At 56.5% G+C, this 5,508-nt stretch overlaps 1 protein-coding gene across 3 annotated transcripts in view; it reads right to left on the reverse strand.

Annotated features, from left to right (window-relative positions):
• LASP1 (LIM and SH3 protein 1) overlaps positions 1–5,508 on the reverse strand; it is a 43,000-nt gene that overhangs the window by 895 nt on the left and 36,597 nt on the right. For 2 of the 3 annotated variants that reach the window (XM_008066812.2, XM_008066811.2), the window contains 2 exons: positions 3,932–4,079; positions 2,589–2,689 (listed from right to left, as the gene is read on the reverse strand). In XM_008066812.2, coding sequence (XP_008065003.1) covers positions 2,589–2,689; positions 3,932–4,079 — 249 coding nt within the window. Of the gene's footprint in view, positions 1–2,584; positions 2,690–3,931; positions 4,080–5,508 lie in introns of all 3 variants that reach the window. The other variant, XM_021716978.1, reaches the window with a different exon arrangement.

Raw genomic sequence — 5,508 nt, forward strand, 5'->3', positions numbered from 1 at the left:
TTCTTGGAAGGCTGAGGCGGAAGGATCGCTGGAGCCCAGCAGGTTGAGGCTGTGGTGGCCGGGAGCGGACACTGCACTCCAGTCTGGGCGACAGAGTGAGACGTCAACTCAAAAATAAATAAATAAAATAAATAAATAAATAAAATAAAATTTTTGCAGAGATAGAGGTCTCACTGTGGTGCCCAGGCTGGTCTTGAACACCTGGCCTCAAGTGATCCTCCTGCCTCAGCCTCGCAAAGCACGGGAGTTATAGGCATGAGCCGCCGTGCCTGGTCAGGCAACAGTGTTTTCTTTTAGGAGCTGTGATACACGCGGGAGAGGACTCCCAAGTTCAGAACAAAGACTTTTCCTTAGGAGAAAAATCTTCAAGGGACATAAGAGGTGTCAATCAGGGTCCACTTTCCAAAGCGCAGCCCAAGTCTTCTGCTTAAGTCCCAGCGCTATGCAACGTCCAGTGAAGGCACAAGGCACCCACTAGCCATCTTAGAGGCAGGCAACATCCTAACGTCCCTGACCTTCACTGTCTGTGACCCTGACTGGTCTCTGAGGCTTCACAGGACACAGCTTGAAACCCACACCCTATGGGACAGGAGGCCTCACCCTCACGAAGTGACCTGGTCTGTCTCATCACTATCTCTACCTCCGTCTCGGGCGGAGCCACCACCATCCGTGCCTGCACCCCACACCCTCCTCCTGCCGTGTCTCCCTGCTTCCACCTCCAACTTCTCTGCCTCTTCTTTCTCTTCCTCTTTTTTTTCCTTTTTAACTCCTGAGCTCAAGTGATCCTCTGGCCTTGGCCTCCCAAAGTTCTGGGATTACAGGTGTGAGACACGGCACGGCGCCCGGCCTCTACTGCCTGTTTGCAACGTGGCCACCAGAGCGACCCTCCAAAAACAGTCAAAGCCCGCTGCTCTGCACAGACTGTCAATCACAAAGGCCTTCCTCTGGCCTAAACATCCCCACACGATCTACCCTCCACCCTCTTCCCCTCTCATGTCACCCTGGCCTTCCGGCGGGTCCTGGAACTTTGCTAGAGTGTTCCTGCCTCCCAGCCTCTGCACTCGCTGGACTCTGGGCGCAGCTCACTCCTTCCTTTTGGAGGACTTTGCTCAAACGTCATGGCTTGACTCTGCTGCTCTCTGGCCCTCAACCACGGACTTTTCCTCACAGCACGAGCTGCCACTTGACCGTACATTATACACTCACTCACTGACGGATAGCTTTCTGGTTCATCTCCCTGCCTGGAGTGTAAGTCCCAGGGGTAGGGAGGTGGATTTGCATTCAGAGCAGAAGCCCTCACGTCTGGCCAGACTTGTCGGAGTACACCAAAAACTGGCGGGTCCACCTGCCACCTTATCCTTCAGCAACCGCATGGGCCGGCCTGGTGTCCCAGACAGCACTGATACCCCCTCGCTTGTGTGCCCAGAGTTTGAGCCTTCAGCCAGGCACTTATCTCAGGCTATTTTATTTCTCTACATATCCGTCTCCCCTGCTCCTACAGGCGCTGCTTTGAATTCCCAGGCAACCAGCACCCAGCACCCAGCCAGGAGCTTAGTGCGCATGGCTCAGCTGCCCCTATGGGTGGGATGAGTAACAGGACTTACAGACCGGGATTTCTGCACTGCACTCCAGCCTGGGCAACAAGATGAGAGCGAAAAAAAAAAAGCAGACTGGGACTTCAGCTCTGAGGACTCGCTAAGCCTGATCCTGCCTCCCTTCTTACCTGTGCTCAATCATTTATTCAGCTAAGTTGATGAGGCCTGCTCGGTGTCTGGCTCAGACAAAGGGAACCAAAGGCTGGCCATCCAGCCCCATGGACCTCAGGTCAGCAAGGGACACAGAGAAGTTCACAAACACAGAGAACTATTTTTTTTTTTTTTTTTGGAGTTGGGGGTCTCACTCTGATGCCCAGGCAGTAGCACGATCATGGCTCACAGCAGCCTTAACCTCCAGAGCTCTGGCGATCCTTCCACCTCAGCCTTCTGAGTAGCTGAGACTACAGGCATGTGCCGCCATGCCTGGCTAATTTTTTTATTTTTATTTTTGTAGAGACGAGGTTTTGCTACATTGCCCAAGCTGCTCTCAAGTAATCCACCTACCTTGGCCTCCCAAAGTGCTAAAGTTACAGGTGTGAGCCACCACACCCACATGAGAACTCTTTTAAGTTGGAAGAAGTGCCCTGAAGGGAACCAGTGGGGTCAAGTGTGCTTGTGGGCATATCAGGGAAGACCCTCACAAGCATGGCATTGTTTGGGAGGGGCCTCTGAGGCAGGGGCAAGGTGGGTCTGAAGGACACGGGGGCATCCCTATGAAGAGTGGGGTCAGGGCCTGGAGCCAGAAGGTGCATGTGTTCCCAGGTGGCTGGCTCAAGCAAACCCAGCCCAGGCAGGGAGGACTGCCCAAGGCACACCCAGGGCCGGTGCACAGGGCCCCATCCCAGTCAGGCTCAGCCGGACCGCTCCCCTCCCCTCCCTTCTCGAGGCTGAGATCCTTAGGACCCACACAGATGACAGGCACCAGGAGTCCAGGGTCCGGAGAGCCCACCAGCTGTGTCCAGGCCTTCCCCCGCTCCGGCCGGGGCTACTCACCCCGCCGCCACCTGGGGCGCTGCGCTGTGTGGAGACCGGGACTGCAGGCTCCTTGTAGCCATAGGACTGGGCCCCCTGCTGCTGCTGGGGCTGCTGGTAAACTGGGGGATGGGAGAAGACAGGCTCAGACACTGTCCAGCCCCAGTGCAGGCCCTCCCACAGCTCCCAACCCACAGCCTGGCCCCAGTCACATTTCTCAAGGTTTGTGGCCATGCATGTCTGCTCGTGCCGTGCGTTCTGTCAAAAGCAAGGGCTGTGAGCCCCACCACACCGGGCCTGCCTTTCTTTTCTCCTTTTTTTTTCTCTTCTTTTGAGTTAGGGTCTTACTCTGTCACCCAAACTGGAGTGCAGTGGCATGCTTACAGCTCACCACAGTCTTGACTTCCTGGGCTCAGGTGACCCTTCTGCCTCAGCCTCTTGAGTAGCTGGGAATACAGGTGCGGGACATCACACTAGCTAATATTTTTATTTTCTGTAGAGACAAAGGCTCACTTTGTTGCCCAGGCTAGTCTAAAACTCCTGGGCTCAGACGATCTTCCTGCCTTGGTCTCCCAAAGTGCTGGGATTTCAGGCATGAGCCACTGCACCTGGTCTTTCTTTTCTTTTTTGAGTTGGAGTCTTACTGTCACCCACGTTGGAGTGCAGTGGCATGCTCACAGCCACAGCAGCCTCCACCTGCTGGGCTCAGGTGATCCTTCCTCCTCAGTCTTCCAAGTAGCTGGAAACAGGTGCACACCACCATGTCCAGCTAATTTTTTTATTCATTGTAGAGACAAGGTCTTGTCAAGTTGCCCAGGCTGGTCTTGAAGCCCTGGGCTCAGGCAATCCTCTCACTTCCCCCTCCCAAAGTGCTGGGAGGACAGGTGTGAGCCACTGCACCCAGCTTTTTTTTTTTTCTTTTAAGAGACAAAATCTCATTCTTGTGCTGGACGAAGTGCAGTGGTGTGGTGCAATCACAGCTCACTGTAGCCTCCAACTCCTGGGCTCAAGTGACCCTCTGGCCTCAGCCTTCCGAGGAACTGGTTCTGAGTAACTGGGACCACAAGCATATGCCACCATACCTGGCTATTTCTTCTTCTTCTTTTTTTTTTTTTTGTAGAGACGGGTCTTACTATGCTGCCCAAGCTGGTCTTGAGCCCCTGGGGGCTTGCCCTTCGGAGGCCCTCAGTCCAGCACAGGCTGAACCTGTACTCGGTGTACCCCTAGCACTCCCAGTGTCCTCCCTGAATGGGCCCAGGGGTTTGGGAAGCAGCCCTTTTCCATTGTGTCGGCGAAGCATCTCTCCAACCCCCTCCTCACCCCAAAGTGGGCCTGGCCTCAGGTCCCCCTCGCCCCACACTCACCCGGGGCACTGGTCGGGATGTGGTGAGGCTGCTGTTCCGGGGGCCGCCGGTAGCTGCAGCTGTCCTGGGAGTCCCGGCGCTCCGGTTCCAGGCCCTCGCCCCCGCTGGGGCCCATGCGGCTCTTCTCAAACTCCTCATGGTATTTTATCTGCAGGGGCAAAAGGCGCTGGGTGAGGGAGCCCCTGCAAACCAACGACCAGCCAGTCCCCTGCAGCTCTCACTCAAGACCCCAGGATGAGGGAGACTTTGGTGGCTCCAGGTGGAAAGAGCCAGGCCTTCTCCAGGAGTGCCAGCTGCATGCCCTTGGACAAGCTCCCTAATTGTGTCAAGCCTCAGTTTCCACCTCTGCAATATGGGGCATCAGTGTCTCTCTGCCTTGGTCGCGGCTGGACGTGCAAAGAGGTGACATGTAAAAAGGCCATGCAAACCAAAGCATCGGACAAACGCGAGCTGTCGATTTCCTACGCCTGTGGCTGGGCTGTGGGCCGGCTGCTGCCATCCTGTCCTGTCCACAGCAACCACAGCAGCAGCGCTGGTTTTCCAAGTGCTCGCCGGGCCAGGTGGTTCACTCTCTCCTATGAGAAGTGCACTGCAGCCTCCCCAGGACAGACAAGAAAATGGAGGCACTGATGAGCAGTCGCTCAAGACTGCATGGACTCCAACCCTTCACTGGGCAATTCCGCCCCTCGTGTGCTGACATCGCAGAGGCTAGAGTCTAGGACACTCTGCTGAGGACCTCGGCCTGCAGGGACAAGAGACGCCAGACCCTCCCTGATGATGGAACATTGGCTCGGACATGGGTTCCTTCTCTCATCAGGTTCCCCAAAACGCTCAGGCCCAAATAAGCCATGCCCCTCTGATGTCTCAAGCCGGCCTCCCTCCCCCACAGTGCACGGATAGCTGTGGAGACCCAGCCCCAACCCCCACCACCCAGGAGTCCTAAATCGGACCTCATCTCGTCCGAGAACTGCAACTTGTGCCTGCCAGGGACTGGCAGTGCCAGTCACCAAGGTCAAGAAGGTGGAGGGAGCCAGATACCCACTGTGCAAAGTCGGGAGAGGGCACAGGACTCAGTTTCCCTAGCTTGATTCAGACTCCACCTGGCCTCAGTCCTCCTCCTAGTTCTGAAAAACTGCCCAGCTGGCCTCCTGGAATTGTGTCAGACTCCCCGGGAGAGGCCTGCAAAGGTCCCCTGGACCCCAGCCCCGGGGCCAAGTCTCAGGAGGACCACAGGCAGCTCCCAGCACTGGGTGGTCCTGGCCCTTAGCAGGCTGGCCTCGGGTCTTCCTCCAGCCTCATGATGCCTGCAGCCTCACACCTCACACACCTGGAGTCCAGCCGTTCTTGCCCCACCTGAGCTGGCCCAGGTCAGGTGCCTGGCCAGTACAGGACACGGAGGAGTCAAGGTCCCTATTCCCAGGCACCCTCATCTCAGATGGGCTCAAGACTTTCACTGAGTGCACCTGCAGCAGGAACTACACCGTAAGAAATGCAGGTGGTAGCCGGGCTTGGTGGCTCAGCCTGTAGTCCCGTGCCTTTGGGAGGCTGAGGTGAGTGGATTGTCTGAGCCCGCGGGG

This window comes from Carlito syrichta, unplaced genomic scaffold, assembly GCF_000164805.1.
Source record: "Carlito syrichta isolate Samal-C Ts95f unplaced genomic scaffold, Tarsius_syrichta-2.0.1 Scaffold309114, whole genome shotgun sequence".
Lineage (NCBI taxonomy): Eukaryota > Metazoa > Chordata > Mammalia > Primates > Tarsiidae > Carlito > Carlito syrichta.